Source organism: Rhinoraja longicauda, chromosome 9 (assembly GCF_053455715.1).
Source record: "Rhinoraja longicauda isolate Sanriku21f chromosome 9, sRhiLon1.1, whole genome shotgun sequence".
NCBI classification, from domain to species: Eukaryota; Metazoa; Chordata; class Chondrichthyes; order Rajiformes; family Arhynchobatidae; genus Rhinoraja; species Rhinoraja longicauda.
Genome location: NC_135961.1, coordinates 69,313,773 through 69,329,528, shown reverse-complemented (window position 1 = coordinate 69,329,528; position 15,756 = coordinate 69,313,773). Strand labels below are relative to the sequence as shown.

Genomic DNA, 15,756 nt, shown 5'->3' with positions numbered 1-15,756 from the left:
TAAGATAATGTTTTTTTAAACAAGATTCTCCATCTAAACATCTTGGTTTGAAACAGCAACTCCAAACCAATGAAGCTGCAGAATTAAATCTATGATTTTAATTTGCCTCATTGGTCTAGTTGGCTGAATCTTCGAGATTTCTACATTTATAAACAGAATTTGTCCAAGTTTTCATATGGTCTTTCATTTTAATTTGATTATTTTTGCTGTTAACATACTATGCGCATTACATTGCAAGAGTTCAAAATATTATTAGAAATTAATGACTCAAAACGCATGTCTTGGGCCATCTGCCATATTCCTTTCACTTAGCTACGTGTATCATGTAAGTGTGCTTGTACAGCAACGTGGATGGCGCCTCTTTCATAAGGATTTTTTAAATTATCATCAACTATAAGGGTTGAAAATAGTCACATTTTTAAGTGGTTGTGGATTTTAGATTTTTAGATTTAGAGATACAGCGCGAAAACAGACCCTTCGGCCCACCGGGTCCGTGCCGCCCAGCGATCCCCGCACATTAACACTATCCTACACACTAGGGACAATTTTTACATTTGCCCAGCCAATTAACCGACATACCTGTAAGTCTTTGGAGTGTGGGAGGAAACCGAAGATCTCGGAGAAAACCCACGCAGGTCACAGGGAGAACGTACAAACTCCGTACAGACGGCGCCCGTAGTCGGGATCGAACCCGAGTCTCCGGCGCTGCATTCGCTGTGAGGCAGCAACTCTACCGCTGCGCCACCGTGTCAGTTGTTAAATGCAAGTTGAAAATGACTTCAAAGATAGACACACAAAGCTGGTGTAACTCATGTGGGTCAGGCAGCATCCCCAGGGAAAGGGTATAGGCGATGTTTCGGGTCGGGACCCCTGAAAATGACTTAATTCATCCGAGCCTGGTGAGGGACATTTATTACATGCAATTGAAGTTCTTTATTACAGTGTGCTCACAAGGTTTGTTGTTGACATGATTAGCAATGATCATTGGCTAATTTTACCAGCAATGTGAATTTCTGAGTTCTGGGGTTCCTGAGTTAATCTCTATTCTTCTCTCTAGGTTTAACAAGCTAGGAGGAAGGGCCATGGAACCGGATGTTATTAGAATGTATTCTTCTTCACCGCCACCATTAGATGATGGGACTGAATTTGATGAGGATGAGTTTGGTGAATTTGGTGGCTTCTCGGGAGTTGGCACATCCACCCTTGGGTATAATGACTTTGATTTGGAAGATCCCCATGAAAACTTCATGTCCCAGAACCATTTTGTGCCTGGCCACGAGTACTCCAGCGATCCACACGTGTTTGCTGACTTTCATTTAGCTGGTGCCTGTGAGGGCAAAGACATTCTTTCAGACTTCTCAAAGCCTATGCCAAATGACATGGCTAGAATTGCTGATAAAGATGCAACCCAGTCCAAATCGAAGAATGTTTTTGAATGTACAACAACAGAATCCATAAAACAAACAGAAGTAACTGCACAACCTGCCATTTTGGTCAAGAACGTCAATGTCAATGCAGTAGATTTGAAACAGGAAGAGCAAGAAGAGTGTTACAATGGTGGCAAGACCAACCCAGAAGTTCTCACAAATGGGTACTCCACAATGGATTCTGAGCATTCTCAGGGAATAGAAAATATGGTTGCCACAAATGACCAAAAGGCTATTCACTTTTCTGAGCTCCCTTCAGACCTGAAGCCTGGTCTAGTTGAAGACTTTACTGCATTTTCTAACATTGAAATGTCTGCTACTTTAAAAGAAGAAAAAACAGATATGTCTTTACCAACCATAGGAACAGTACCACTGATAACGGAGTATAATTCTGGCAATGAGTCAACTTTAGGGAATCTGCCAGCTGTTGAGGCCGGTTTGGACCTTGCTGTCAGTCGTGATGAACCTAAAGTTGTGGAAGAACAAATTAAAGGTGCATTTGCTACATCGGAGTGTAAAAATGAGAAAGATGCAAATGAAGTAGACCACACCCAATGCCACCCCTCTGAACTTAGTACTACAGACAATATCGACATTTCCAATGGCATTCAGAGCTCCTCAGAATCAATGGAATACTTCGAAAGCAGAGATCAAAATACTCGGCGGGCATCTTGTGAATCTTTGGGCACAGTAAAAGAAACCACTACCACGGTGCAATCAGAAGCTTCTCCTGCAGTACAGAAAAAACACGAGTCAGATTTGGAAACATGTAACCTTAATGAAGAAACGCTTGAAATAGTTACACACAGTATTGCACATAATGAATTAGTAGCTGGACAAGACAACGTAGTAATTGAAGAGCTTCCGGCAGCTAAAACAGAAAGGACAAAAGAAAATGTGTCTGATGATTTTAGAATTTCTAGAAGAGGTTCAGTCGATGGTGAAGTTTCTGTGTTTGGGTCAGTGTTGAATACTGATGTGCAACCTGGAGACTCTGACAACAGGAGTGGTTCAAACTCGCCAGCTGAAGAATTTGCTACATTTCAGGAAGATGACTTTGGTGACTTTGGTACCACAAGCAATGACAGCGCATCAACATTTGCTAATTTTCCACAATGTCCTACAGAAAAGAAAGCTCTGTCTGCAGCTGATGTAGGATTAGAGGAACACGGAGCTGCCGACACATTTACAAAGGCCGATGAAGATTTTGGAGAATTTGGGTCCACTGTAGCTAAAAACGGTTCTGAATTTACGGGATTCCATAACGACGAAGGCTTTTCAGGTGGTGGGCAAGCTGAGTGGAATGCCTTTGGGGAGTCAGCGTCTGAAAGTACATCATGGGCAGCCTTTGGAGAAGCGCAGTCTTCTGAATGTAAAGAGGAAATGAGTGAATGCAGCAGGACTGAACCTGCCCTAAGTTGTAACACAGAGTTGACGGGCATGGTGGACCCTGCCTCCTTTCAGCCCATTGATGAAATAGGGAGAATTAAGAGTACAACTTCATGTGATGTAACCTTGACACAAGTAAGTGTTGCTCAAATTATATATTGTTACTTTAAATGCAAATTAATCTGGTCTCTTGTTTCAAAGCTTTAAGCCATGTACCTGAGGAATATTGAGATACAAGATGTTGCAGAAGCTGGAATCTTGAACAAAAAACAAGGTGCTGGAGGAACTCAGCGGTCAGGCAGCACCTGGGTAGGCAACGGACAGATGGCAGGTCAGAAGAAGGGTCCCAATCTGAAACTTATGTTCATTCTCTCCACAGATGCTGCTTGACCTGCTGAGTTCTAGCAGAACTTGGTGTTTTTCTCACCATAAAAATATTAATATATTAATTAGTTTTCATCTTCTCTTGTACTATTGAATATGAGAGGGTAAGCAAGCAATTTGTCCCAAAGATTCAAAGTTTTGTTTTCTACCTGACTTGATACTTATGTTTGATAATGGACAGTCTTAGCTTAAGACGTGACCATGTGTTAGTTTTGGCTGGAGTCTTATTGGAAAGTGGTAGGCTTCTATTGGTTGTGGTTTAAGCAATCATTATCTGGGAATTGTGAATACAAAGCTGTGTTTTTGAGTGGAGTCTTGTAGTGGCGCACGAGTATATTATATCTGTACATTAAATTGTGAAACTTCTGTATTTTAAGCTGTAAACAGCCAATATAATTCGTGTTTTGAACGTATTCCATTTGATATAAATTGTTATTTAAGTAAATGGGAATATCTAGTTTTCAGTGTATGGTGATTTGGTATTTTGTGATCTTACCTTTTTTTAATCAAAAATATTATTTAATTATTAAAAATAATATTTACAATACAATAAAACAAAACAGAACCCACCGCCGTGATACAAGACAAACAAATATACAAAATGAACTACTATACAACTATGTTACAATCCTTGTCCAGGATGCATCCAAGCCCCCGCGGTGCCCAGCGGTCTGGAAATCCCCCAGCGTGCCCGTGGGTAGTGCATAGTCCCCCCCCAACACCACCCGGGCGCGGACATAACCCCGGAAAAGGGGCAGGCAGCTGGCTCGGGCAGAGCCCTCTTCCACATGGTGATCTTACCTTGGGGTTACAACATTACAAATGTCACAAATAGCCACATAAAGGTGCAACTTGGTTATTGGCCAGTAATATATTGAAAAACATTTCTGTACACTCTTTGAGAATAGAGATTGATTGCCTCGTGAGATTGCTGCCTGACCCACTGAGTCTCCAGCAACCACCATCTGCCACTGGATCCTCAACATCCTGAGCCTTAGACTCGAGTCAGTGAGCATAGGTGACAAATGATCCTCCACAATAGTTCTCCACGTGTGTGTGTGGTGTATGCACAGATGCTTTCTCAGCCCCTTGCTCTGCTCCCTATACACTCACAACCGTCTGACCAAATTCTACTCCAACTCCACTTATAATTTGCAGATGTCACTATCACAGCGGGCGGGCTCTCGAACAATAAAAATGCAGGGTACGGGAAGGAGTTAGGATGCTTAGTAACATGGTGTCAAAGACATCAACCTCTCCTCCATATCAGCAAGGTTATTGATGCTCTCGAACAGCTCCACTTCAGCACCATTGCCGTTGTTTGGGCATGTCAGCCATCTCCATTCCTAAAGTTCATACAAAAGTGGGGATGTCATGTTAGTAAGATAACATTTCGAGTATTGTGTGCAGTTCTGGTTGACAGGCAAACAGGAAAGATGTTGTTAAAGCAAGTAAAGATTCATAAGGATGTTACTGGAACTGGAGGACTTGAACTTGAGTTAAAAGGAGAAACTATATGCTGTGGCTTTTTCTTTAGAGTGCAGGAGACTGAGGGTTGACCTTAAGGAGGTGTGTAAAATCGGGGGGGGCATGGATAAAGTGAATCTTCCCAGGTAGGAGGAGGGTGAGAGGCGATTGCTTTAAAGGTGATTGGAGGGATAACTTTGAAACGCGGTATTGGTATGCGATGAGGTCAACAGAGAAAGCGGTAGACATGGCTACAGTTAGAACATTACCACAGAAACAGACTAGGTCCATCATGTCCATGCCGACCATCATGCCAAATTAAACTAATCAGTACTGCCTGCACATATCCCTCCACTCATAGACTTATCTAAAAGCCTCTGATACCATTACTGCATCATCCTCCACCACTAGTATGATCTTGGCACCTGCCACTGTGGAATAAAGAAAATAAAACTTGCCCCAAAGTGCATCTTCTTTAAACTTTGTCCCTCTCACCTTAAAGCTATGCCCTCTGGTATTTGACATTTTCACCCTGGGGTAGAAGGTTCTGATTATCGACCTTATCTATGCTAAATGACATAGCTTAAAACTTGTGTTTGGATGAGAAATCTCTTTCCAGTTAATTTGCATAGTTTGCTAGCTTAGTATTTTTTCTCCCTGTTGGTTTGTTTGGGATAATTGGCTATTTTTAAAAATTCCACTGCTTTTTCTGCACCCATGGAGCTATTGGCTTTTTTTATTTACTCAATTCTAGCTTACGTTAACTGCTTCCTTGAACTTTTGTTGTTCCTTTAACTTTTGCTTTTAACCTAAGTCTAACGGAAGGCAGTGGTTCAGTTAGATTAGAAATGCTGGCAATCATTTGGCAGCTTTCATTGGAAAATGTGATTTTAATTGATGTGTTGAGCTTTGAAATGCTATCTTGCTGATTCCAATTTATCATGTTGGGTTGATAGTGCTCCCTACGGTTGCTCCCCTTTGTACTCTTGATGCTGCTGTTAATGCGTAAAAGATGTATTTGTATCATTGTAATGCGTCTGGTGAATATTTGTTTATGCTATTGCCTGCATTTACCAGGATACAGATATCCTAACGATGGCTGAGCAGTCAGGCTTTTGTCTTTCATGTTCATTTGCATGTTTTTAGTTGCCAGTCTGACCCAAGTCTGAAGAAGGGTCTTGACCCGAAAAGTCATCCGTTCCTTCTCTCCAGAGATGCTGCATGTCCTGCTGACTTACTCCAGCATTTTGTGCCAGGCTTATCATCTGTATTAGCACTCTTTACTACATTGTTTATTTTAGTTTCCTATCCTGTCAAGTCTCTTTAGTTATGCCTTCTTATATTCCATGTTTTGGAACATAGAACAGTGCAGCACAGGAACAGGCTCTTGGGCCCATGGTGACTGTGTCCAACATGATTGTTGCCAAGATAAACACATTTGCCTGCATATGATCCGTATCCCTCCATTCGCTGGCTATTCATGTGCCTGTCTAAAAGCCTCTTGCTCTCCCACTCCCTTTGCCCCTAATCTCCCCATATCCCCACTTCAACCCCTCGTACTCTGTGAACATGACGTTCTTCAACTGCTATTCAAGGCTTGATTTGCTGTTAATTTACTACAGTAGTTCCCTCTGTGTCTTGGTATCATTTACACTATTATAAGTTGCTCATCCCTGTCTGTATGAAGAGCAACCTTCCTGCCCAGTTCTACTTTCATGCTGAACTTTGTACTTGGTGCACCTAATGCATCAAAATGTTTGTCCCCAAAGCTGTGGATGCGATTTTGCAGAAATTGTGTTCAATGTTCCTGTCCAGTGAACCACAGCTTGGTACTATTTTGTCTGTTTACACTTATGGTGTAATCATTGTCCAGGATATGGGAGCACCTGCTTTGAATAATACTGTGATCGTGTTTGCATTTAAATCGACTGCACTTGGGACTTCATGTCTCAAACAAAACCTGGCTCACAGAGTGGAGAGCTTGTTCTGTACACTTTGACACACTTTGCAGACTGACTTGAAACCCTCTATTTGTCCTTGCAGCTAGTGAGATTTGACCAGGTCAAACATTTCTTAAATGAACAGATTTAGATTGTCATTCATGACTGGCTTACAATAAGAATTTTGCTTCTGAAGTGTACTTTTTGTAATTTGAGAAATATTGCAAGTTGATATACATTTGGTTAGGGCGGTGGCTCTAGAAATAGTGGACGCATTGGTGATCATTTTCCAATGTTCAATAGATTCAGGATCAGTTCCTGTGGATTGGAGGATAGCTAATGTTATCCCACTTTTCAAGAAAGGAGCGAGAGAGAAAACGGAATTCCAGACCAGTTAACCTGACTTCGGTGGTGGGAAAGATGCTGGAGTCAATTATTAAAGAGGTAATAACGGTGCATTTGAATAGCAGTAAAAGGATAAGTCCAAGTCAGCATGGATTTATGAAAGTGAAATCATGCTTGACTAATCTTCTGGAATATTTTGAGGATGTGACAAGTAAAATAGATGAAGGGGAGCCAGTGGATGTAGTGTATCTAGACTTTCAAAAAGCCTTTGATAAGGTCCTGCATGGGAGATTGGTGACTAAAATTAGAGCACATGGTATTGGGCGTAGGGTGTTGACATGAATAGAGAATTGGTTGGCAGACAGGAAGCAAAGAGTAGGAGTAAACAGGTCCTTTTCAGAATGGCAGGCAGTGGCGTGTGGAGTGCCGCAAGGCTCGGTGTTGGAGCCGCAACTGTTTACCATATATATTAATGATTTGGAAGAGGGAATTAGAAGCAATACTAGCAAGTTTGCGGATGACACAAAGCTGGGTGGCAGTGTAAACTGTGAAGAGGATGTTAGGAGGTTGCAGAGTGACCTGGACAGGTTCATTGAGTGGGCAGATGTGTGGCAGATGCAGTATAATGTAGATAAATGTGAGGTTATCCACTTTGGCGGCAAAAACAAGGAGGCAGATTAGTATCTCAATGGAGTTAGGTTAGGTAAGGGGGAGGTGCAGCGAGACCTGGGTGTCCTTGTACACCAGTCACTGAAAGTTGGCGTGCAGGTACAGCAGGCAGTGAAGAAAGCTAATGGAATGTTGGCCTTCGTAACAAGAGGATTTCAGTATAGGAGTAAAGAGGTTTTTCTGCAGTTGTATAGGGCCCTGGTAAGACCACATCTGGAGTATTGTGTACAGTTTTGGTCTCCTAATTTGAGGAAGGACATCCTTGTAATTGAGGCAGTGCAGCGTAGGTTCACGAGATTGATCCCTGGGATGGCGGGGCTGACATATGAGGAAAGATTTTAAAAGACTGGGCTTGTATTCACTGGAGTTTAGATGAGAGGGGATCTTATAGAAACATATAAAATTATAAAAGGACTGGACAAGCTAGATGCAGGAAAAATGTTCCCAATGTTGGGGGAGTCCAGAACCAGGGGCCACAGTCTTGGAATAAAGGGGAGGCCATTTAAAACTGAGGTGAGAAAAAACTTTTTCACCAGAGAGTTGTGAATTTGTGGAATTCTCTGCCACAGAGGGCAGTGGAGGCCAAATCACTGGATGGATTTAAGAGAGAGTTAGATAGAGCTCTAGGGGCTAGTGGAATCAAGGGATATGGGGAGAAGGCAGGCACGGGTTATTGATTGGCGACGATCAGCCATGATCACAATGAATGGCGGTGCTGGCTCGACGGGCCGAATGGCCTCCTGCATCTATTTTCTATGTTTCTATGGTTATGCATCATGTGAATTTTCATCAGTTAACCAAAATATTTGGACACTCCTGACCTAGGAAGTGTTTGTCCTAGCTCACCATGAGAAGATCCGATATATTGTTATTTTCAGTGCTGTAGTGTCCCTTGAATGCCTTGAAAGATCCTGATCAAATGGAGAAGGTCCTTGTTCTGCAATAAAACACGAGGCTGTCTATACATTGCCATGCACGTTAATAACCTAGTTCATCTGATCTCAAAAGTGAATGAAACTTGATTCATATGTCGCAGAGCCAGAATTTGTGATCTACGTCGTGCACATTATTGATTGCAACAGCTTTTCGTGTTGATGACTGGAATATATCTGGAAACTACTTGATGCTTTTAGTCGCTAGAGCAGCTTAGTGTACATCTGTGTCCTCTTTGTTTTCTGACCCTTATTGTTGAACGGCAAGATTACTTTTCCATTATTACTGAATTATTAACAGACAGCAAACTCAAAACAGATTTAAGCTTTACTGAATTTAAACATTTATCTTGGTGTCAAACTTGAATTTTGGAACTGAACTCGCTCAAGCAAAGGGAGAGTATTTAATCACTGTACTTGCATTTTTGGCAGTTTGTGAATTATTTGTGATGCCAGGAGCTCACCTGTTTGCTGCAGGATGCCGTTGGTCTGCTCTTGTACCCACATTGCGTCATTTGTTCAGTTGAATTTCTGGTCAGTGAATCCTGCATGATAATGAATTGTACCTCAATGGTTTAAAATAAAGACACAAAGTGCTGGAGTAACTCAGCGGGTCAGTGGAGGACATGGATATTTCAGTTTCAGATTGGGACTGTTCTTCAGACTGATTATGGTGGAGTTAGGGTAATTGGTTAGATTCTCTCTTGTTGAACTTGTTCCTGGGATGGCATCTTTCCACAGCATGACTGTTGCTGCTTCTCTGCCCAATGCATGCAAGCGGTCTTGGTCTTGTTGGCATGGAGTTGGAAATGGAGGCAAAGGCATCTTTTGATCGTGCTGGTGGAGCATGCTGACACGGGTTCTGCAGATGGTTTCAATGCTTGGTTACTTTTTGGGTTCTTGAAAACATCTCATCAGTTGGTGCTCCCTTCCTTGACTACTTGTATGTGCCGTACGTTATTGTTGACCAGAGATGCAGAGACATTGTAGTTCAGCCTCTCTCCACCTGTTGGAATTGTCCCAGCACTCCTGGTAGAGGGGATACTGAGTAGGGGATAGACTTCATTGGAATGGAACAAAGTGTGAGCAAACTTGCACCTGCGTGCCACAGTAACGCCCCAATAAAGCTTTGGTTCTGTGTCAGCTATGGCACTTGTTTTCATTAAATTCAGTCATTTTGTTTCATCGTAGTTAGAACTGAAACAAATAATTAAAACTGTTGTTTGCTGTTGCCTGTTTAATAAAGGTGCATCTGCTAAACCGCCTGGGTCGAATATTCCAAACGTGTTTTCCTTCAATGCCAGTGCTAGAGATAAATGAAGAAGTCTCTTCTCTGAGACAGGTTCTGCTGACTGGATTTGGGAACAGCGAGCAGGTCAAGCCAAGCAACGGGTAAGGCTGCGCACAGAACGCGAGGCAGAGAATTACACTCATCTCTGTCATGAAAAGGAGATTATCATCTCAAGTGTGTCTTGAAAGTGATTCATTGTATTGTTGAGATTTAGCTGATTGTTTCAGAATTGTACGTGACATCACAAATTATTAATTTGCTCTGTAATATAACAAAAAAACCCCCCACTGTTTTGAATTGTGTAAAATTGGACGCTATGGAAGAAATCTATTTACAAATGTATTTAAGCAAAGCAATAGTTAATATGTTGAGTGATGTGTTATTGTGAAGAGTGCTCTGCTTGCTTCTGGTTGTCTAGGGAGTTATTGGCCGTGTGGACTGAGCTGCAGGATGTGGAAGATGCTCATGGCCTGAGGTACCAGTGGGGTGGTTCCCATAGCAACAAAAAGCTGCTTATCTCCTTGGGAATTGATACCCGAAACATAGTAAGTGCTGATCTGTGTGTGGGGGGGGGGGTGCCAGTTCACTGTGTTGTGCATGGCCTGTGTTATGGGTTGAATAGAACCTATTGTTCTTTCTGGTGCAGACAAATACAGTGCCATGATGTTTGGGACAAAGACCCATCATTTATTTATTTGCCTCCGTACTCCACAATTTGAGATTTGTAATAGAAAAAAATCATATGTGATTAAAGTGCACATTGTCAGATTTTATGAAAGGGTATTTTTATACATTTTGGTTTCACCATGTAGAAATTACAGTTGTGTATACATAATCCCCCCCATTTCAGGGCACCATAATGTTTGGGACACATGGCTTCACAGGTGTTTGTAATTACTCAGGTGTGTTTAATTGCCTCCTTAATGCAGGTATAAGAGAGCTCTCAGCACCTAGTCTTTCCTCCAGTCTTTCCATCACCTTTGAAAACTTTTATTGCTGTTTATCAACATGAGGACCAAAGTTGTGCCAATGAAATCAGCAGCAATCAGCAGTAGTAGCAGCAGCAGTAGCAGCAGCAGCAGCAGCAGCAGCAGCAGCAGCAGCAGCAGCAGCAGCAGCAGCAGCAGCAGCAGCAATCAGCAGTAGCAAGCAGCAGCAGCAGCAATCAGCAGTAGCAGCAGCAGCAGCAGCAATCAGCAGCAGCAGCAAGCAGCAGTAGCAGCAGCAGCAAGCAGCAGCAGAAGCACCAAGCTGTGTTGCTTGGGAAGTAGTGTGTGGGGATTGTGTGGGGATAGTAAGGAGTAAGACCTGTGTGATCTCCCGGACTAGTTTCGATCGCCTAGCTTGGGGTCGGAGAGGAATTTCCCGGATTTTTTCCCAAATTGGCCTGGGTTTTTTATCCGGTTTTTCGCCTCTCCCAGGAGATCACTCAGTTCTTTTGGGTGGGCGGTTGGAGCGGTTGGAGTAGCGGCCGGGCGGTAGGTTTAGTAACTGAGCGCGGGGCCTTGTTTGGAGAGTATGACTGCCAGGGCAGTTTTTTGTTCTGGGTGTCAGATGTGGGGAATCTGGGAGTCTGATAGTCTTCCAGACATCCACATCTGCGCCAGGTGTGACGAGATGGGGCTCCTAAGGGACCGTATTAGGAACCTGGAGCGGCAGATTGATGACCTCCGTCTGATCAGGGAGAGTGAGGAGGTTATAGATAGGAGTTACAGGGAGGTGGTCACTCCTAGACCACGGGAGGTAGACAAGTGGGTCACTGTTAGGGGGGGCAAGGAACAGAGGCAGGGACTAGGGAGTACCCCGGTGGCTGTACCCCTTGGAAATAAGTACTCCTGTTTAAGTACTGTTGGGGGGGACAGCCTACCTGGGGGCAGCGACGGTGCCCGGGCCTCTGGCAAGGAGTCCGGCCCTGTTGCTCAGAAGGGTAGGGAAAGGAAGAGGAGAGCAGTAGTAATAGGGGACTCTATAGTGAGGGGGTCAGATAGGCGTTTCTGTGGACGCAGTCGGGAGACCCGGATGGTGGTTTGCCTCCCTGGTGCCGGTGTCCGGGATGTGTCTGAGCGTGTCCAGGATATCCTGAAAGGGGAGGGAGGGGAGCCAGAGGTCGTGGTGCATATAGGTACCAACAATGTAGGTAGGATAAGGGAAGAGGTCCTGAAAGGAGAATTCAGGGGGCTAGGAAGAGAGTTTAAAAAAAAGGACTTCCAAGGTAATAATCTCAGGCTTACTGCCTGTGCCACGCGATAGTGAGAATAGGAATGGAGTGAGGTGGAGGATAAATGCGTGGCTGAGGAACTGGTGCGGGGAGCAGGGTTTCAAGTTTCTGGATCATTGGGACCTCTTCTGGGGGAGGTATGACCTGTACAGAAAGGACGGGTTGCATCTGAACCCGAGGGGAACCAATATCCTGGCGGGGAGATTTGCTAAAATAACTGCGGAGACTTTAAACTAGTACGGTTGGGGGGAGGGACTCAAACACAGATAGCTAATAGGCAGTGTGTGAGGCAGGAGGCAGAAAAGGGAAACACTCAGACCCAATATGTAGGAGAGAAAGAAGGGAAAAGAAATAAACTGAGAATAAGAAATGATGGGTCCCTTAAACGTCTATATTTTAATGCTAGGAGCATTGTAAGAAAGGTGGATGAGCTTAGCCTGGATTGACATCTGGAAGTATGATGTTGTGGCGATCAGTGAAACATGGTTGCAGGAGGGTTGCGATTGGCAATTAAATATTCCAGGATTTCATTGTTTCAGATGTGATAGAATCGGAGGGGCAAGAGGTGGGGGTGTTGCATTGCTTGTCAGGGAGGATATCACAGCAGTGCTTTGGCAGGACAGACTAGAAGGCTCGATTAAGGAGGCTGTTTGGGTGGAACTCAGAAATGAGAAAGGTTTAGCAACACTTATAGGGGTGTATTATAGACCGCCAAATAGGGAACGAGAATTGGAAGAGCAAATATGTAAGGAGATAGCAGATATTAGTAGTAAGCACAGAGTGGTGATTGTGGGTGATTTCAATTTTCCGTATATAGACTGGGAATCACATTCTGTTAAAGGGCTGGATGGTTTGGAGTTTGTAAAATGTGTGCAGGATAGTTTTTTGCAGCAATACGTAGAGGTGCCTACCAGAGAAGAGGCAGTGTTGGACCTCCTGTTAGGAAATGAGATGGGTCAGGTGACGGAGGTATGTGTTGAGGAGCACTTTGGGTCTAGTGATCATAATGCCATTAGTTTCAATATCATTATGGAGAAGGTCAAATCTGGACCAAGGGTTGAGATTTTGGATTGGAGAAAGGCTAATTTTGAGGAGATGAGAAAGGATTTAAAAGGAGTGAAATGGAAATTGTTGTTTTATGAAAAGGATATAATAGAGAAATGGAGGATATTTAAAGGTGAAATTTTGAGAGTACAGAGTCTTTATGTCCCTGTTCGGTGGAAAGGAAAGAATAATAATTTGAAAGAGCCGTGGTTTTCCAGGGAAATTGGACACTTGGTTCGGAAAAAGAGGGAGATATACAATAAATATAAGCGGCAGGGAGTAAATGAGGTTTTTGAGGAATATAAAGAATGTAAAAGGAATGTTAAAAAGGAAATTAGAAAAGCGAAAAAAAGATATGAGGCTGCTTTGGCAAGTAATGTAAAAGTAAACCCCAAGGGGTTCTACAGATATGTCAATAGCAAAAGGATAGTGAGGGATAAAATTGGTCCATTAGAGAGTCAGAGTGGACAGCTATGTGCTGAGCCGGAAGAAATGGGGGAGATATTAAACAATTTCTTTTCTTCGGTATTTACCGAGGAGAAGGATATTGAATTATGTGAGGTAAGCGAAACAAGTAGAGTAGTGATGGAAATTAGGAGGATTAAAGAAGAGGAGGTACGGACACTTTTGAAGAATATAAAAGTGGATAAGTCTCCAGGTCCTGATAGGATATTCCCTAGGACATTGAGGGAAGTTAGTGCAGAAATAGCAGGGGCTATGACGGAAATATTTCAAACGTCATTAGAAACAGGGATGGTGCCGGAAGATTGGCGCATTGCGCATGTTGTGCCTTTGTTTAAAAAAGGTTCTAAAAGTAAACCTTTTTTTTCTATTACAAATCTCAAATTGTGGAGTACAGAGGCAAATAAATAAATGATGGGTCTTTGTCCCAAACATTATGCAGGGTACTGTAACATATGTTGAACAAAGGCAAATGAGTTGTGTGTGTGGAGCTGCTGCTGTTCAGGCAGTTGCATTTCACCTGGTCCTTTGTTCACTGTCTTCATTCACATGAGTCATTCTGCAGCAGCAATGTTCCAGTTCCAACAGCGAGAGAACAATCATCTCGTTCTTTGAGAGTGCTCTCATACCTGCCTGAACAAAGAGCATGGAACAGTACAGCACGGGAACAGCCCCCCCCGCCCACAATATATGATGCCAAGGCTACCCCTAATCAACCTACGCATGATCTATATCACTCCATTCCTAGCATATCGATGTGCCTATCCAAAAATCTCTAATGCCACTATCATAGAAACATAGGTGCAGGAGTAGGCCATTCGGCCCTTTGAGCCAGCACTGCCATTCAATATGATCATGGCTGATCATCTAATATCAGTACCCCATTCCTGCTTTCTCCCCATATCCCTTGATTCCTTTAGCTCTATCATATTTGCCTCAACCATCGCCCTGGGCAATGCATTCTAGGCACTCACCACATGTTTTTTAAAAAAACTTGCCCCACACATCTCCTTTAAACTTTGTCCCCCCCCCCTCTCCTTAAAGTGATACCCTCTAGTATTTGACTTTTCTTTCCTGGGGAAAAGGTTCTGACTGTCTATCGCATCTGTGCCTCTCATAATTTAATATACTTCTATCAGGTGTTCCTGCAACCTCCGGCATTCTAAAAAAAACCCCGTCTGTCCAAGTCATCAGTCTGAAGAAGGGTCTCGACCCAAAACGTCACCCATTCCTTCTCTCCAGAGATGTTGCCTGACCCGCTGAGTTACTCCAGCATTTTGTGTCTACCTTCGGTTTAAACCAGCATCTGCAGTTCTTTCCTACACAAGTGTGTCCAATCTCTCCTTGCAGCTGAAATCCCCTAATCCAGGCAACGTTCCAGTAAATCTCTAGTGTACCTTTTCCAAAGCCACCACATCCTTCCTGTAATGAGGCAACCAGAACTGCACACGATATTTCAAATGTGGCCTAACCAAATTACATTAGAACAGTCTGCTACCAATCAGTTGAAATGCCCTTGAAGTTTCTAGGTATGTGTAACTCAGAATGCCACTCTGAAGTCTCAAGTTTGATAATGACACAAGTCGGTAAAATGTCACCAGGATGTTACCTGGGTTTGCGGGCTAGGGTAACACGGAGACAGGCTGGGACTTTTTTTCTTTAGAGCATTGGAGGCTGAGGGGTGACCTTATTGAGGTGTACAAGATCACGAGAGTCATGAATAAAGTGAACACTCGGACTTGTTCCTAGGGTAGAGGATTCCAAAACTAGAGGGCTCAGGCTTAAAGTGAGAGGGGAGAGATTTAAGAGGGACCTCGGGTGTAACTTTTACACTCTGAAGGTAGTCAGTACCTGGATCGAGCTGCCAGAAGATCCCGTAGAAGTGGATATAATTACGGCTTTCAAAAGACATTTGGAAAGAGGTGGCGCAGTGGTAGAGCTGCTGCCTTACAGTGAATGCAGCGCTGGACACCCGGGTTCGATCCCGACTACGGGTGCTGTCTGTATGCTATTTGTACGTTCTCCCCGTGACCTGCGTGGGTTTTCTCCGAGATCTTCGGTTTCCTCAAACACTCCAAAGACGTGCGGGTTTGTAGGTTAATTGGCTTGGTAAAAGTAAAAATTGTCCCTAGTGTGTATAGGACAGTGTTAATATGTGGGGATCACTGGTTGGCGCAGATCCATTGGG

The 15,756-nt window shown here is 43.4% G+C and overlaps 1 protein-coding gene across 5 annotated transcripts in view; it reads left to right on the top strand.

The window, feature by feature from the left end:
* LOC144596838 (aftiphilin-like) overlaps positions 1 to 15,756 on the top strand; it is a 50,308-nt gene that overhangs the window by 12,474 nt on the left and 22,078 nt on the right. For 4 of the 5 annotated variants that reach the window (XR_013547655.1, XR_013547654.1, XM_078405683.1 and 1 more), the window contains exons 2-4: positions 1,058 to 2,951; positions 9,800 to 9,945; positions 10,263 to 10,389. Coding sequence is in view for 3 of the 5 variants with exons in the window: in XM_078405682.1 (XP_078261808.1) it covers positions 1,058 to 2,951; positions 9,800 to 9,945; positions 10,263 to 10,389 (2,167 nt within the window). In the remaining 2 variants the exon portion in view is untranslated. Of the gene's footprint in view, positions 1 to 863; positions 955 to 1,057; positions 2,952 to 9,799; positions 9,946 to 10,262; positions 10,390 to 15,756 lie in introns of those variants that run through there. The other variant, XM_078405684.1, reaches the window with a different exon arrangement.